General features: G+C 34.7%; 1 protein-coding gene across 3 annotated transcripts in view; it reads right to left on the bottom strand.

Annotated features, from left to right (window-relative positions):
- LPGAT1 (lysophosphatidylglycerol acyltransferase 1) overlaps window positions 1-18,253 on the bottom strand; it is a 94,769-nt gene that overhangs the window by 31,868 nt on the left and 44,648 nt on the right. For all 3 annotated transcript variants that reach the window (XM_027871262.1, XM_027871261.1, XM_027871263.1), the window contains exons 3-5: window positions 16,185-16,303; window positions 7,296-7,391; window positions 3,151-3,424 (exon numbers count right to left, since the gene is read on the bottom strand). In XM_027871262.1, the coding sequence (XP_027727063.1) occupies window positions 3,151-3,424; window positions 7,296-7,391; window positions 16,185-16,303 (489 nt within the window). The remainder of the gene's footprint in view (window positions 1-3,150; window positions 3,425-7,295; window positions 7,392-16,184; window positions 16,304-18,253) is intronic.

Raw genomic sequence — 18,253 nt, 5'->3', positions numbered from 1 at the left:
TCTTGAGAATCAATTCAGTGATGCTCTCAAACTTGTGTCATCTTCAACACAGACCATGTTTGTGGTCTAATCTTTGTGCTTTCCCCACCTTTAGCATCCCTTCTACTTCTTCATGTAGCATAGCAGACTGTGATGTTAAAAGTTCAAATATAGTAGCTCCATCATCACTGACAGAGAAAGTATTTGTAATAACAAATCTTCTGATTTGAAGTTGTGTAGTTAGTATCAATCAATATCTGTATTTAGTATCAAGAATAACTAGATCAAGGGTAACTAATATTGAATAAAATCTATAATAAGCAATAAACTATGAAAGTCTTAATTGGCTTGGAAGTTCCTATTTTAAAAGAATAAGGCTCAACTTCAAACATGATACATTCAGATGGCATGGTACCAGATGGAAAGGGCATTGGATTTAGAATCAGAGGACCTGGGTTGAAATTCTGACTATCATTTTATTACCTGTGTGACTCTGAAAAAGTCACTTAAGCCTTTGTTGGCCTCCATTTCTTTGGCTATAAAATGAAGGGGTTGTACAGCATGACTTACAAGGTCTCTTCCAGCTCTAAAGTTACGATATTATATCATGGTTTCTGGATGATTGAGATTGTCCTCATTAACAGTAACATTTTTAATTACCACAATTTAAGATATAAATGTGTATTCTTGGGCCTATGTGTAGTAGTTGCAGAGAAAGTGGCTATAAAAACATTAAAAATTAGTATACTAAAGAAAAAATATTTGTGGAGAAAAATAAAAGAAAAAAGTTTGCTATAATCCTTATTCAAAACTAATCTGAAATGTCACTAGTCACGGTTTTCTTGCCTTGAGAAATTTCAGCCAAGAATGATGCCTTTAAGTCACCCCTGGCCACTTAGTTCTTAGAGAGATGTTCCAATGATCCATAATCTTACAGATCTCTTAGATTGCTGAAAAGCCAGTCCCCTGAGTGAATCACATGAAAGTGGGCAAAATTCATATCCAGAGATGAATTGTCAAATAAATAGGGTGCAGATAAAGCTGCTCAGAGGCAAATATTGACTTAGTCATGGTGGCTGCAACAGAAAAAAAGAGAGAAAATAAAAAGAACCTAGCTTTATTACCCACCCACATGTAATAATCTGAAAATCTTATCCTATTTCATTCATTTTTAAATACTTATTTAAAATCTGGCCCCAGAAGAGAGATGACAAAATGTATTCTTAACTGGAGGTTGGAGATTATGAGTTTGAAATATCGGATAGGCAGTAACAGCAAGTTGATTGCTTGATTTTGACAAACCTTTTTTCATCTTTTCTAAAAGGGAAAACTTACTGAATAGGGGTAGAGGAGAGAGGTTTAAAAAAAAATTAATGTCACATGAAAACAAAAGGCATCAATTAAAAAAAGTAGGGCTCATTCCCTACAACAAATATCTAAATTGACTGAAGTTGTGGAGTTCTAAGGCAGTCAAACTTTTGCTTAAAATAGACCAATTTTTGTTTTTTTTTAAAGATAGTATCTCATTCTTTCAGGTTCAATTATAGGTCACATTCCCTTTCCTATAACAGGCTAGGTTAATGTCAAATCCTTGATTTGTTCTACTATTTTTAACCAAAATAGGAACTTAAAACAATATGATCCCTGAATATAAGCCTTTTTCTATTTTTTAAAAGGAAAAAGAAGACAAATATTCAGATAAAACATTAACTTATATTTACTACTTCAGTAATTATTGATTTTGTCAGTATGGTTACTTCCTCTACCAATATTGACTGCAATTCTCTACAGCTTAGTAGATGATTGAGTTGTTGTGGCTAAAAAGTCTGTCACCGTAAAATCAACTCAGTGATAACCCTCTCTGAACTTTGCTAAGAGAGTCCTTGGATAACAAACATCACCAAACCTGTCCTTGAAACCTTTCTGGATTGCTAGGACCTACAAAAGACTGTACTCAGCTAGCATAAACTTTGTGAATACCAGGTAATGACCATATCACAATGAGCCTAGAGAGTAGGACTTATTATGTCTTGTGATAGTATATGAGGAATTACAGAAGTATACTGATATTATAAAATAATCTGGGGCTAGAATATTCATCTGGAAAGGCTAATAGCTGAAAATGAAAATGAAAGTTACAAGAGAAACATAAGGAATAAAGACACTCCATGGATCAAAATTTGGTGATTATACAAATCTATTTAGTATAGTGTTTATTAACTTTTAAAAGCCAAATTCCTCTATTCACCTATTGCTAGCTTATTAACAAATTAGACTGCCATAAGTGTTCTAAGAGAGTAGCATTAAAACATGTAAAATCACAAAATTAAATGAGATATCTGGTAGAGCACTGACTCAATGGATATACAAAAGAGGAGCCTGGCCAATGTCACATGATGCTTAGGTGCGCTTCAAAGTTAACATTTCTCCACTTACTGTGAGGAATTCACAACTTAAGACAGGGAAACAATTCTGGATCATGAAATAGCTTAATTAAAAGACATGTATTAAAACTACTGAATAACAACTTCTCTTTCAGGTGAGGAATATTGGGTGACAAATCGTAAGAGTATATATGCTAAGCTATCAGGGCACAATTAGCTAACAGTTCATAACTCTACATAAATAAAAACTGAATGATATGAAAACCCTCTTCCAAGTTTTATACTATTAAACTATACTTATGCAAGCAGCTAGAATAACGCTGTGAACACATTTCTCAATAACTACATCAGATAAATAGAACCATAAAAATATAACAATATACTTGTGAGCAGAGAATAAACCTATATCATTCTTCCCAAAATACTAGTTCCCTTTGATTAAAAAAAAAAAAAGAAGTAAAATTTTAAAATGAATATTGCCACCCTGTGGAATTTCCAATAAGAAAAATCTTATAGCTCTCTTGAGCAGCAGTGGATAGAGTGCTAGGCCTGGAGTCTTCCTGAGTTCAAATCTGGCCTCAGACACTAGCTGTGTCTGAGCAAGTCACTTAACCCTGTTAGCCTCAGTTTTCCTCATCTGTCACATGATATGGAGAAGGAAATGGCAAACCACTCCAGTATCTCCATCAAGAAAACCCCAAAGAGGGTCATGAAAAGTAGGACACGACTGAATGACTGAACAACAACAATAACAATAGCTCTCCCACAAAGAAAAAAAATGTCATACCTAACACCCTAGCATCTCCACCTGCTGGGGTTCCATTTTCTTGTCGTGCTACAAGTTCACTCAGAATAATTTGTGTTGCCCCAAGCCGTGGCAGGGTGACATGTACAAGGAATGGCAAATTATTTTTTTTGGCAAATGCCTGACTTGTTTCTCGTCTCTTCCTGAGGAAGCCACCTTCTGGAAACAGAACAATCCACTTCCGATCCCGGCTCCTGTAATACTTTTTCAGGTGCTTCTTAAGAAGAACCAACTGCTGGTCACGATGAGATTTTCCCTGGAGGGCACAGACACACACAGACACACACAGACACACACACACACACACACACACACACACACACACACACACACACGAATTAAGTTCAACTTACTTCATACGGGGTTATTTCAAAGTTAAAAAGAAATCACCAGCCCTATCCTCCCTCCCACCTCCAGATGAAAAGAGGTGCAAAAAGTTAAATTGCAGAAAATTGCAAAACTCCTATTTCAATATTTTTGTTTCAGACAGATTTCCCATATAAATTTAACTAATTCTTTTAAAATTTCCAATTTAACTTTTTCTAGGAGTTCTCAAGAATAACTTTATTTTCAGTTCTCATAAAAAGAAATTTATCTCTAATTCAAGAGAGATAATCAACTTTTCCTGGCAGTTTATTACAAAAAATTTACAGATGTTTTCCATATAATTTTTAGTTTCTATTCAACCAAAGTTAAGTCAACAAGTAGCTGGGTATTGCAGTGGACAGAACACTGAACTTGGATTCAGGAAGACCTGAGTTTGAATCCTACCTCAGACATTTACTAGCTATTTAACCCTGACTAAGTCCCTTAACTTCTCTCAGCCTCAGTTTCCTTATCTGGAAAAAGGGGAAAATAATAGCACCTATCTCCCAGGGATGCTGTAAAGATCAAATGAGATAATATTTGTAAAACACTTTGCAAACCTTTAAGTGCTATATGTAAATTTTAGCTTTCATTATTACATATTATAGACATTATTTTTATACTAAATATTATTATATATCAACCAAAGCCTTAATTATTCTGAAAAGGGACTGAAACCCAAGGGCAACAAAGAACCACCATCTCTTGAGATTTCTGCTTCTGCCTGCTTAATTAAGTCACTCCTTAAACCCTAACCTCTACTCTCTTTGGGGTGGCCCTTAATTTCTCCTTGAACTTTTACAAGGCCAAAAAAGAACTTTTATTATTCCTACTTCTGATTGCTAACTAGGAGACCGGGGTTCAAGTATAACTTTTTTTTCTTTAACAAAGATTAAACAGCTTTAAAAACAAAGATAAACAAAGCAGAAGGTGTACACAGTGTAGGACACTAGTAGATGATGGTGTTTTTCCTTAGGAACTTGTGCAATCTCAATTGTATTCCCTCATTCCCCTTGATCTGCTTTTCTAAATCCAATGTTTACAAATAGGTAGATTTGGTTTTAGTAAGGATACTGATATTCAAATCTTCCCAAACTGCTTAGCTCAACCCCTGAGTGTGGGAATTTTGGGTCTTTGAATAGAACACTCATTCTCTATGGTGATCTCCTACATCCCCTTTTGAATCTCATAGGCTTCAGATGTATAGTTACTTCAGTGTAGACACCTTGGCCTAAAACCTAAAGAAATTCTCTTCCTTTCCCACCTCTTGGCTCCTAAACAAGAAAGATGCTTTCTGGCCTTCCAAGTTATCATCCACCAATGGGCTCAACCTCCTTTTGGAGATCTTAGTGCTCTGGCCTCTGGAAGTGCTTTTTCTTGTCCTCAACCCCATCTACTCCCTTCCTTATGGATCAAAAAATATTACCCTAAACTGTAGTAGCTGGCTCAGCCTTTGATGGTTATACTTTTTCTTTCATCTACTATCCTAGATTTATATTGAGACTTCAGACCATAAGAATCTCCATGGCTCTCTGAAATTGTAGAGCACATGATGAAGTTTCCTTATGGACTGAAGATCAATTTTCGTTCCAATCTTTTCATACCTCCCCAGGTCCCCTCTCATTGGCTATGTGAGAGTTACATACTTTAGGATTAACAGAGACGAGATATCCATCGCTGCTCTCTCAGCACTTGACTGTTCTCACTATGCTACACATGCCTTGTATCCCCATCTCTTCCCAGGGTAGTGGTCTATTAGAATCCAGATTTTTTTTTTGCACAGTATATACATTAAACTATTCTTTCTAACCATAGGAGTACTATCTGGAACATATTCCCTCAAATTATAAAACATATGTCAACACATGCAAAGACTATATTTTATAAGCAGTTAAGTGGTGAAGTGGAGAGAGTGAAGGACACGGAGTCAGGAAGACCTGAGTTCAAATCCTGGCTCAGACACTTCCTAGTACTAAGTGATCTTGGGCAAATCATCTCCATGCCTCAGTTTTGTAAAGTGCAGATAAAAATAGCATCTACTCAAATTGTTATAAGCATCAAATGAGTTAACATATGTGTAGCACTTTGCAAACCTTAAAGCATCAAATAAATGCAGGTTATTATTATAATTATTTTAGAGAAGTGGAACACTTTAAACTATAACACTAATTACTTAGCTTTTATTGTTAATTGCAAAGTATTAATTTTTAAAAATCCATTTTGCAATCTGTTGTAAATAATGGTAACAAGGAGTAGCTAAGAGATCCTACAAAGTTATTTTCTTTTAACATCAATACCTTAGTTAGAAAACTTCATGTATATTTCAACATAGCAAATACCAACAATTATAATAATGTCTCATTTTATCTAGCACTGTTAGATGAATGTGGGATTTTGAAAAGGTAAACTGTCCAGATAATTGAAATCTAGCACTTTAAGAAATGAAATGCCTTACATTTTTACCCACTTGTGGTAGAAACATCCCTAAAATGCCCCTATGTTTTAGTTAGAATATATTTAACAAAATTTAACCCTTCTTGAAGATTCATGGTTATGATTATGATAAGCAATCACTGTACTGTGTGATAACGCAAGAATATACTCAAGACTTATTGAGACATATATCACTGAATCTTCCAGATAGTGGTACTGTGCTATTCTAGTTGGTGGTTCAGTCAAAAACCGACACTTATATATGTTCCCCTTCAATAACTGCTTTGGGGACTATTGAAGTATATAGGGATATTTTCCACTACAAGCTAATCCTGAGTGATATTAGGCGAAAGAATATAATGAATAACAGTCACTGACAGTACCTCAATCAAACTTTACTTCAGCTGGATTTCACAACAGTGAGATTTTCTTAGAATACACTATCGAAATTGCTGCCTTCTCAGTAAATGAGTCCAGCGGCCAGTGTGTTTGCAACTTGTTTTCACAGTTGCCTAGATTTTCTACTTAGAGGGTCTGGTGGTCTCCACCCTACTCCTAATAACCGCCAACTATTCATGTACACTTTGGACTCAAGCTTTACAAAGTACTTCCAAAATTTTGTCATTTCCTTTCCTGCTCTCTGGTTATAACTGCAAGCCAGAATCAAGAGTAATAAAGAAAAGTCTGAAGGCTGAATATCACATGTAAGATAAAGTCAAATATAACAGAATGTAAGTTCCTTGAGACTACCACTTTTTATCTTTCTATGCCCAGCACCTAGCAAAGCACCTGGGGCACATGTTAGACACTTAACAAATGCTTCTTGACTGATACGCTTTAAGCCTGAGAATGAAGGGAGTATGTTTACTGCTCTCAGAGTGAACTTTGGTACAGCTATTTTTGTTGGGTTTGAAGACTCCCATTTATTCATTTGCAGTTTCTACAGAAGACAGAGGCTGCTGGATAAGATATTATACATGATAAATTCCATTCACCCTTTCAAGTCAACCACTTATAAGAATATGAAACATTTTACCAGTAGCACACCCTAGGGAATCTTATACCTGAGCTTAGGAGGTGAAAGCGGTAGTGGTTGCCTGATCTTGTCATCTTTGAATGGCAGGGGGAGGCAGAAATTGGTTATTTCTTATAACCCAGGGTTAAAAATGTCTTGGGAACACAGGGAATCTGGAATGAAGCTTCCTGAGACCTGTAAGCTAGCTGGGCACTTACTGTAACTGCTACATTTAGCACTAGTATAATTACATCTCAATTCACTGTTGAATCCAGTGGCAAAACAAGACAAAAACAAAAACTCCATTACTTACCTGCCTTATAAAGAAATCTCCATGAATTAGAGAAACAATACCAAAGTTTGTATACTTAAATATGTGATCCATCAACCACATCATCTGAGCAACAACCTGAAATGTTTAGAAAAGAAGTAGTTAAATCTTGGGTAAATGGAACCTGATTTAACTTGGCTCAGGCTTGGGAAAAAAGCCTCAGGCTATATCCATATGAAATTAGAGCCCTTTGCAAACTGGCTCAAACCTCCCTTTCCATGCTTATTATACATTATTCCCCTTCACACACTCTACAATCCAGCCAAATGGGCCTTGCTGTTTCTCCAGACATGACATTCCATCATTTGTACAGAATTTCATCCAACCCTGGAATGCACTCCCTCCTTACTTCCACCTTGTTAAAAAAACAGCCAAACCCCAGTTTCCTTCAAAGCTGGGCTCATGCTTCCCTGCCCACTACTTGTATTATTTCCTACAGTTATGTGTGTAAATATTGTCTTCCCCAATAAAGTACAAGTTCTTGGAGAGCAGGGACTGTTTGTTTTTTGTCTCTATATTCTCAGTGCTTGGCAGAATACTTGGCAAATAGTAGGCACTTGAATCCTTGCAGGTTAAATGACTGAATGATGAGAAGACTACTGATAGTTCTAGAGATAAAAAAGGTCTAAGCATAGATCTGGGACTTAGGGTCCCTGAACTCTAGATTTTTTGCACAGTTCTTTGTTCATAACAATGAACTCTTAGTCCTTGCTATTATTATATACTGTTATGACCAAGAAACAATTTCTTTGCTTCTTTGGGATTAAAACTTCCCAAATTCTATGGACCTCAAAATATCCTACTCTAAAAATGGCAATAGTAAAATTAGTCAAATTAAATTAAAATTTAAATTAGCTAAAAATTCTTTAAAATTTCAGTATTTTATAACCAAAAATGTTTATAAATTCCCTAAAATGATAAAGGGAAAAGTTTAAGTGCCTAGTATTTTGCCAAAGTATTATGACATTGTAAAATGTATCAGTGGTATAACTAAAGGTCCAACAGGCAAAAATCACGTATAAGCTTGTGAAATAGAATTCTATTTATAAATTGTATTAGTAAGAGTAATCAAATAGTACCATAAGGCCCCATTTCATCAACCTTAAGTACAATTTAGAAAAAAAAATTTACTTTCCTGGTCACTGGAAGAATATGAAATTCTAACACATTATCAATCACTAATATGGGTTAATAACTATTAGATGGAAAACTTTAAGACAAAGACGTGAACTGAAAATAAAATATAAACAGAAACTTAATGAATTTACTAATTAATGAATTACCTCTCTTGAGGCAATGAGCTCTTCTTGGTTTAGCCTTAAGTAAAGTGTGGCTATAACCCTAAGACAGGATTCAGAGCTTGTCAGCTTTCACTCACAATGAGAAAAAACCGTCTACTCCTCACCTTCTAAATTACTGTTAAATCCATTCACTACCCTCAAATGGTACTTGCCGTCACACCAAAGTTTCACAATAATTTTAGAACTTTTAATATTTAATGGTCAGTAATAATTTACAGTTAAATTATATTGGAGAGTATCAATGAGCTAAATTCATATATTTATAAACTATTTTGTCTCCCCTCTGAAAAGATATTTCCAAATAATTTACAAGGATTTTTTTTGTACAAGGTTCATCAGGCTACTTGTTTATAACCAAATTCAGGCCATAAGCAGGCAATTTCAAATGGGATATTCTCCCTACTTATTTGGATCTGTACTGACATGTGAACAACAAAGTGTTCTATATGAAGCTATTTCAAGGGGAATATTGACAAAGTAATAGCTTGTTACAACTTAGCTATCACAATCAAGAGAATTCATTTTCAGCCAACAGTCTTCCTCTTCCTCTATCACAGAAAGCATATAGGAGAACTTCAGGTAGCTAATCCTGAAATCGTAATTTTTTTTAAGGTTTACAAAGATAGCTCTAATTACTTTTCAAGCATGGTCTTTAAAGGTAGTTTTGCAAAAGCAGACAAAAATTTTATTGGCCAACAGAAGTTTTTTATATGAACCCAACCATCGAGACACTCAAGGGAAAAAGTAAAAGAGGTAATTTTTACCATTTGTAAGGCCCGGAAATGAGAGGAAGTGATTATTTAACGTATAACCCAATTTCGGCTTTAGTATTTTTAATATATCGTAGCCATGTAACCATAAACACTCTCTTCTTAGATACTTCAATGACTTAGTGACTTTAGCAATGTGGGTGCTATCACTCATCTTGTGTGACTTTTCTTCTATAAATCCACAGGGGTCCATTTAACATGTTGGGGGCCTTCAGTATGCTCTCTTGGTAAGACAAGGATAACAATAAAATAAGAGTCATCTATTGCTTAATACTCTCTACATTACCAGCCCATCTTTTTGAGGTCATGAATTTCTCTGATAACATCCAACAGGCCACTTCTGTAAAATTTCTTTTTTTGTAATATATTGTAGCCTGCTCATGCCCCCTATGAACTTTCCCTTTGCCTTTTGTAGGCTCCTCAACTTTAATGCTTCAGAGACTATGATATTCCATGACTGGTAGTCAAATATCATCATCTGAAGAGTACTATTGTTAAAAAGTTAAGGCTTTGTTTTGAAAAAAGAGTTTAATATATGTTCTTTTTTCTTGTTTTGGTGAGGCAATTGTTAAGTGACTTGCCCAGGGTCACCCAGCTAGTAAGTGTCAAGTGTCTGGTCTGAGATTGGATTTGAATTCAGGTCCTCCTGACTCCAGAGCTGGTGCTCTATCCACTGCGTCACCTAGCTGTCCCCCTTATTATGCTTTCAAAAAGGAAATGTAGCTCACTTTTCTCTTATTCAATCCTGGGTCCAGGTCATTGTACATGGTCACTGTCTTCTTCCAGTGTCTGTCCAAGATATATGATGGACCAGGTCTGTGGTCTGTTCATTGAACTGCATATCACAGACTGGACAATAAAGCACTTTTTATCTGCATGAATTTCTTAATTAGGTTGAACTCTTGAATAATTATAGATGTCATTTAGATACTCTACAATGTTTTAAAATCAGCACAATGTCATACCTAAATAGCAGAATCAGGAGGACTTCTATATCTACAGGAAGACCTCTTTAATTTAAATTCTACACTTAACATCCTCTAGGAAAGTTGCAAACACCTTTGATGAGCAAACGCTTCCCTCTTTTTATGCCTCACTCAATATTAGTAATCAAAAGACTGAAGAAAGTTATTTTTATTGTTAACATAGTCTAAGGAATCTTGCCTGATATTAACAAATGTTTAGGAGACATCTTCAACCAAAAATAAGCTCACTAAGATCTTGTATTCTATATATTTTCAGGACAATTAGCTGACATTAAGATATTGTCTGTTGTAGCATATCATTGGCAAAAGATTGCCTGTTCCCTTTTCATACCTTTATCAAGCATGTGCTCAATGTATATGTAGATTATTCTCAGAATAACTTTGGAGAGATGAAAAATTAGGAATATGGTTTGTTCGTTATTGATATTGTCTCGACTGTCTTTGTTGGTGGTGATGTTTTCAATTTTATTCCCTTGTGTTTGTTTTTCTCACCTTGAGTTTTCCATTTTTCAATGATCTCAAAATGGTCTCACCTCTAGCACAGATCTGCTTCATGTATATGCATTCTAGTCCAGCTGATCATTCCACCTTTGTTTTCTCAGTGCCATTTACATTTCCACATGCAATTATTTCTAGGACTGTGACACTGAGTTTCATTTGCTGTTATATTATCTGGTGTTCCTGAGTTTTCTTGGGGAAAGTATTAGCAATATAATATGCTGAGGGCTTCTGTGTAGGTTAATTAAAAGCCTTTTCTTCACCCTTTGTTCCCAACCCATTCCAAAAAGCAATATGTTACACAATAAGAAAATATCTCTAATCATCACCACCATACTTTTAACTAATAATTTAAACAAACAATAAACCCAGATTTAGACAAGTAGATTCCCAAGAGTAAAGAACTTGTAATAAGTGGCCAGGCAAACAAAGGAACTGGCCTCCTTTAAGGCTCAGCTCAAGTATCACCTTCTCCAAGAAGCCCTTCACCTCCTCCTCACCCAGTGAGAACCTCCCCTCTGCCCCTCCCAAGATTAACTTCCCTTTATAGTGGGAAAACCTCTTTTTATGTAGGAAGGTATCTACATATTGCCTCCCCCATTAGATTCAGAGCTCTTGGAGAACAGAGACTTGTGTTTTTGCCTTTTTTTTTTTTGGATCCCCAGCACTTACCACAGTGCCTAGCATATTCAGCAAAACCCCAGATGAAATGATTAACAAAGGCATCTTGCCACTTGGGGGGAGCACATTTATAATCAAAAAGTTGTTTAAAGTAAGCTCTGGCCTAAGTCCTCTAATTCCCTTTACTTTTTGGATCAAAGTATTATAAAGCTGTCAATCAAGTCTTATGGTTGAGCTCAAAATTATGTAACTGTACTGTAATTCAATTTCTTAATTAAAAACCTAATAATGTCATTAGACACAAAATCTCTAAAGCAGAGTGAATGATGAACTCAATTACTATCTTTCTCCCTTCGAAATTAAAGGTATTAATTTACCAAAGAGATGGGCTCCAAAAGTTACTGCAAGCAAAGTTCCCAAAAGTTCCATGGTTTCAAATTTTACATACAAATCTATTTAAATAAATAAAATCCCAATTTACTGATCATGAAGACTGGTAGAGAAAATTTTTTAAAACAGACTCAACTACTTTCTCAATATAAATTAATACTTGCCCTGAAGTAGATGTTTATTTTTATGTTTATGTTTATTCTTGGAGATGAAGATTGCAATGCCATCACTCAAATACTCATTGATCACACTTTTTAGATTAAGATAATCCATTCTTCCTGTTTTCAAGTTAAATGATTGTAGGGGAACTTACATAACAATATTGGATATAACTTAATGGAAACATAAAAGAAAAATGCTCCAGGACAAAAGAATCTGGAACAAATTAATCTTTCTATAGAAAATTTAATCTTCTCTAGAGTGGCTGAGTTTGAGCATTCTGGTAAAACCAATCTACTAATTTGTACTTACTATATATGCCATATACATTAATCACTTTAAAAGAATGAGAATGCAATTAAATATTAAGGAATATTTAAAATAATTCAATCATTTCTTGATGCTTCAGAAAACACTTTCAGAGCTTTCTTGTAATGTCTCCAGGAAATAATTATTAATGTCAAATTACTATACTTCTAAGTACCAAAGTTCTAGTTAACAGAGATTTCCAGTTCATAAAAAGCTGAATAAACCAGCTTTTAATACAACTCAATACCATATATCAAGTGGGTAGGAAACAATTATTTTAATTCCAAATGTATATCCATTCCATGACAATTTCTCACATTTTAGCAAATCTGTTTCTAAATAGCTATTTCTTTTCAGAATCTATTCTATAATGCAAATATAATAAACATTCAATATACATTTTAGTAGCTGTTATGTATAAGTCACTTGTCCTCATGAAGCTTATAATTTAATAAGAGAGTTATACTACATATAACAAAAGGTAAAATGGTATTAGCAAACGCAAAATTACTGTGTTACAGTTCAAATGACTTGTGGAGAAGAGGGAGACATGTAAGATTTCAACAAGGAGACACAAAGGAAATAGTATACATCATGAAGAGGCACAGAAATGAGAAAAGGTGAGGTATATTTGGAAGATGTAAAATAGCCCATTTTAATCTGAACATAAGGTACATGAAAGGAAGTTGAGAGAAGTAAGCTGGGGCAAGATTACAGAGGCCCTTGAATGATAATAAAAAATAATGCTAAGAATACATTCATATAATACTTAAAGGTTTACAAAGTATTTTCATCACAAAAGCCGAGTAAAGTAGTAATACATGCATGTCTCCTCATTTACAGATGGGGAAATGTGAAACTAAGAAATTGGACTCTGTAAGCAATACTGAGTCATCCGAAGTTTTTTCAATGAACAGTGACATTTATCAGAGTTCTACTCTAAAAAGATTAATTGGCCAACAGTTTATGGAATAAATTTGACAAGGAGAAACTAGTAGCTAGAAGGTAGGAGAGCACAATGGTAAGAATGCTGGATTTGGGGACAAAAAACCTGGATTAAATAATAAGAGTTGGTATTTATATAGTACCTACTGCGCATCAGGCACTGTGCTAAGGGCTTTACAAATATTATCTAATTGGATTCTCACAACCACCCTGATAGGTAAGTGATATTATTATACCTATTTTTACAGGTGAGTAAACTGAGGCAAACAGATGAAGTGACTTGCCCAGAGTCATGAAACTACTAAGTATCTGAGGCAGTATTTGAACTCAGGTCTTCCTAACTCCAGCCCCAGTACTCTAACCACTGAGCAACCAGCTGCAACTTGGATTGGAATCTAAGTTCTGCCTGACCATCTGTATGATCTTGAGAAAGGCACCTCGTACTTCAGGTATTCAGTTTATAGATGAGTAAACTGAATCCCTTCTTATCTCTATCTCCTGGCTTCCTTCAAATCTCAGATAAAACCCCACCTTCTGAAAGAAGCCTTTCTTGATCCCCTTAATGCTAGGTAGTACCTTCTTTGATTAACTGCAATTTTTCCTATATTTACTTTGTTGCATGTGACTGTTAGACTCTGGGTTCCTTGAGAGTAAAAACTGTTTTTTTCTTTCTTTCCCCAGAGCTTAGCACAGTGCCTGGCACATAATACGCACTCAATAAATGCTGGCTGAATTGACTTGACCTCTCATCTTCCCTGCCAGAAGTGACAGGTGGTGAAGTGGTTAAAGTGGTTGGAGTCAGGATGACCAGGATCCCAATCCTACTACCTGTAGAGTGACTTTGAGTCAGTTACTTAACAGAACTCTACAAATCTGTTACCTCATCAATAAAACTGGCATAATAATAATACAATTGGAAGAGGATAGTAAGGTATTCAGAGGTTCTAAACCTGGTTGTCTGAAAAAAATGGTACCACTAAAAGACCTAAGTCAGGTTTTTGGATGAAGATGAATCCAGTTTGGGCTGTGTTGAGTTTGAGGTGTTAGAAGGACATCTATTTGGAGATATCTAATATACAGCTGAAAAATACACGTTTTAGGCTTAAGAGAAAGGTCTCTAGGGCTAAATAAAAAGATAAGGAATTCTTTGCATAGAGGAAAAGTACATACTCCAAGACTCAAAGTTTTAAATGTACTCTTTTGATTTCATTTCACTGTCTATAAGTACATACCGATTTATTCTAAATCAGATTAGCTATATAAAATTTAAATACCATGTAAATGTCAGCTATCTTTATTATGACTTCAAAGTGTACAATCATGACTTCTAATTCATCATAAGCTCTTCCTAATTTTGAATTTCTATCAACAGTACTACTCTCTTACTACTTCCTCTGCTAGTAATTCTAGATTGAAAGCTTGGAATCTTCTGTAGTATGAAGGGGTTGGACTAGATAACACTATTGTTCCTCCCAGGTCTAAATCTTTGATTTTAGTGTTCTTTCTCTCCCTTGATCACTTACAGCAAATTTGTCCTGCTGACTCATCATGATGTCTCTCACATCTTTTGCTTCCTCTCATTTCCACTGCTACCATTCTGGTTTAGGTCCTTACACCTTACCTACTGCTTTATCCTTCTAACTGAGCTCCCTCTCTCCAGTATATATCTTTACTACCCCCATTTACGTGACACACAATCATCAGATCGATCTCAAAAAGGAGTTCTGAACATGTTATTTCCTTGTTCAAAAATCTTCAACAGTTTTCTACTTCTTCAACAAAAAAGTTCAACATCTCCAGCCTTGCATTCAAGGGCCTCTGTAATCTTATCCCCTAACTTCTCCCATTTCATTTGCTATTCCTTGTCAACATGTAACCCTTGTTGTTTGGTCTGCTTGCTCCTGTTGGAACACGCCATATTCACGCTTTTTGGCTTTTACGCTTCACTCTCAACGTAATTCCAGTTCCATTCCACTTAACCAAATTCTACCCTCACTCAAAGTCCTCTTCTTTGAAGCTTTCTCAAGCCAATCTAGCTGACAATAATTTCATTCCTGTCTGAATGTACAGCTCTCGTCTTTATGAGCCATCATCATTTATATTGTAATGACTTGTGCCACCTCATCTATGGTGGTCATGTTACTCAACTTATGATGGCATTTAGTTTTTCATGTTTATGTCTTGTTCTTTGAGGGAAGAAACTATGTCTTTGTCTTCCTGACAGCACCTAGCACAGTGATTCGTATTCAGTAGTTCCTTCTATGTCTCTTTACTGACTGATATTCTTTTTATTAGGCCAAATATTCACTTCATTATTGTTTATATAGTTGGTTTCTCCTATTTGGTATATTCATACACATAACTACTTTAACTTTCCCTTCATTAAACAATGAGTCCTTTGATTATATGGACTGAATTTCTCTTCACTGAAATAAGCATACAAATTGGATAGATTTATCAAAGTACATTAAGTAAAAGCAATAAAACAGCTGTAGCACTAGCAACAGTGAAAGAGATGGATGTATTTAACATCTCCTTAAAATAGTTCTATTTTTATATGATTAGATAGTCTCTTAAGAATTCAATGTCTAATACTAATCCATTTTCTTAAATGATATCATCATTTACTTCACAAGTTTTTCTCTCTCAGTTGTTCAATTCACCCTTAAACTCAACATCCTTTGACCAACCTGGGGACTTTTTAAATCTGAGAAAAGAGCAATGTTTAAATTCTTAGCAACTACTGAAAATTCTAGTCACATAATACAGTAATTCCTATCTGACCCTTTTTATAAACAAAAAAAGGGAACAGACTCTCATCATTTATAATGTAGCAAATTAAGTTGTGTTTATATTTTCTAACTAGACTTTTGTAACCTAGAGATAACCTACCATTCCTTTGTCCTGTAGGCACATCATTAACGTGCACACATCTCCTGTTGCTTGATGGTTCACCAACATCAGAGCTTCATCTTCTGAAATTGCTTTAATATCTTCACCCCACTCCATTACTGTAAGAATAAAAAGTTTCAAAGCTTTCATTTGAAGACTTTATGCTAAAAATCTTTAAGTAGTATGCATATGATATACCGTAGATTAAATTATGGCATATCACTTTATTTGGGTATAAAACAGATTAGAAAAGTTTTCCCTACAAAATAGAAAACTAACATAACATTTTTTAAAGCCCAGAATATACATAAGGAAGGGTCTTTTACCAAAAACACAGCCATATATAAAATTAACTATTTTAATCTTAACGTAGCTATCCCCTCATTTCATGTAAATTTATGTCCCAGAATTTTGAACAGACCTGATATGGCAAGGCACTGTTTCATTTTTAAACCCTGAAGACTTGAATTTAAAGATTTTTCGAACTAATGTGTAATACATATTAAATGACTGTTTCTAGGGACAAAATATATCGTAGTTTAATTCTACTGGAAGCCATTTTAAATATATATACAAATTCTGAAAGGATATTAAATTCTAAGGGCAATTAAGAAGGAATGACACAGCCTTTACCAACAACTTTACCTCTTTCACCCCAAAAGTTTCCAACTATGCCTATTAGAAATACATATTCGATTTGATAATGAAAGTCACCAGTTTTTTTTAAAATATTACTATAAACAACTTTACTAAAGTAGGGAGTAGTTATTTTGCTATATAACTGATAGGCAAATTTCAAACTGTACATTTGTACTGCTTTTCTGCAAAAGTCAAGAAAGAACAGAAATATGAAGAGAAAAGAAAAATTATCAAATGACATGTTTTGATTTATAAAAATTCTTCCTTTAAAGCCCAATTAAATTTCACTTCTTATGTCAATAACTAATAGCTGGAAGTAGTGTTTTACTCTTTTGAATGAGTCAGCTGTCTACAAAAGTCATGTGGTACACATGTATTGCTTTGTATTATTAGTTAATTTTCAAATATACAGCTACGATCTCAATATTTCCTTATATTCCCCAAAGTAATTTTTTATTCAAAAAATTAAATTTATACTAACTTTCAAAATTTCCTTAAATTTTTAAAAGGACAAAATAAGTAAAGGTACAAAAGGTTTCCCACCATTCCATTCAAGAATATATCAAAATGATGATAATATTAGCTCAAAGCCAACAAACATTAAATAAATATAAATATGAGGATGGTTTTATGGTTTACAAGGCAAAAAATATAAAACTAATGTCTCTTTAGAGTGCTAAAAGATTTAGCTGTACAAAAAATAAAAGAGGGGGGGAAGCTAGGTAGGAGTAGATAGAGCTCCAGCATTGGAGTCAGAAGTACCTGAGTTCAAAACTGGCCTCAGACACTTGACACTAGCTGTGTGACCTTGGGCAAGTTACTTAACCCCAATTGCCTGACCCCCCCCAAAAAAATATTTAGCTGTATGTTAGAAGTTATCTTTCAAATGTATGGAGCCACAAATTCCTCTCTTGAATTGGGAAATAATCATTTGTTCAGGAAAATGTCTCCCCAAAAGGCTTTCCTAACTCAGTTTTCAGCATGTTATTGGACAATGTCATATGCTAAAGGAAATATAATGTCAAATATGTTTTCATTTGCTGTATTCCAACTAAATGGAATGAAAAGTGATGGGAAAAAAAATCCTCTGATTTTCCTTCTAAATTAAAATCTCACGTGTTTTAGTCTGCAACAAAAATCCAGGAATCCTTTTCCTACTCACTCTACCTGCTATTTCTAACACATTTTTTTTGTTTGTTTGTTTTTTAAGGCAATTGGGGTTAAGTGACTTGCCCACGGTCACATAGCTAGTAAGTGTCAAGTGTTTGGTCTGAGGCCAGATTTGAACTCAGGTCCTTGACTTCAGGGCCAATGCTCTATCCACTGCGCCATCTAGCTGCCCCTCTAACACAATTTTTAACAAATATTATTCAACACTATGTGTATTTTCAAATTTTCACATTTATTATACTATCTTGGCTCAATCTACT

The sequence above is a fragment of the Vombatus ursinus genome, unplaced genomic scaffold (assembly GCF_900497805.2).
Source record: "Vombatus ursinus unplaced genomic scaffold, bare-nosed wombat genome assembly UNPS02014798.1, whole genome shotgun sequence".
NCBI classification, from domain to species: Eukaryota; Metazoa; Chordata; class Mammalia; order Diprotodontia; family Vombatidae; genus Vombatus; species Vombatus ursinus.
Note: the sequence above shows the minus strand (reverse complement) of the source record. Positions and strands in the feature narration are given on the sequence as shown.